This window comes from Antrostomus carolinensis, unplaced genomic scaffold (assembly GCF_000700745.2).
Source record: "Antrostomus carolinensis isolate BGI_N321 unplaced genomic scaffold, ASM70074v2 scaffold47299, whole genome shotgun sequence".
In the NCBI taxonomy this organism is placed as follows: Eukaryota; Metazoa; Chordata; class Aves; order Caprimulgiformes; family Caprimulgidae; genus Antrostomus; species Antrostomus carolinensis.
The window spans coordinates 1-209 of record NW_010341467.1 but is presented as its reverse complement, the minus strand read 5'-3'; the positions used below and the strand labels follow the sequence as shown (position 1 = coordinate 209).

Here is a 209-nt window from a genome sequence, read left to right as displayed (position 1 = left end):
CCACCGTTGACAGCCACGCCCTGGGCAGTGTAGTAGGGGTAGAGCCCCAGGCGCTCCTTGTAGAAGATGGTGAGGTTCTGCCCCACGAAGCCCTCGTTGGGGGAGGCCTGCAGGTCAAAGAGGCTCAAGTCGAGGGGCACCTGGAAGCGGGGCTTGCAGTCCTGGGTGGGCACGTTCCAGGCCACCAGGAAGGGCCGGCGGGTGAGCAG

The 209-nt window shown here is 66.0% G+C and overlaps 1 protein-coding gene across 1 annotated transcript in view; it reads right to left on the bottom strand.

The window, feature by feature from the left end:
• The window catches only part of LOC104531564 (hyaluronidase-2-like), a gene marked incomplete at both ends in the record, with an annotated part of 1,926 nt that extends 1,723 nt beyond the window's left edge, over positions 1 to 203 (bottom strand). The window contains 1 exon segment of the mRNA XM_010176476.2: positions 5 to 203. Within this exon segment, the coding sequence (XP_010174778.2) occupies positions 5 to 203 (199 nt within the window).
• Positions 204 to 209: the final 6 nt, after the last annotated feature.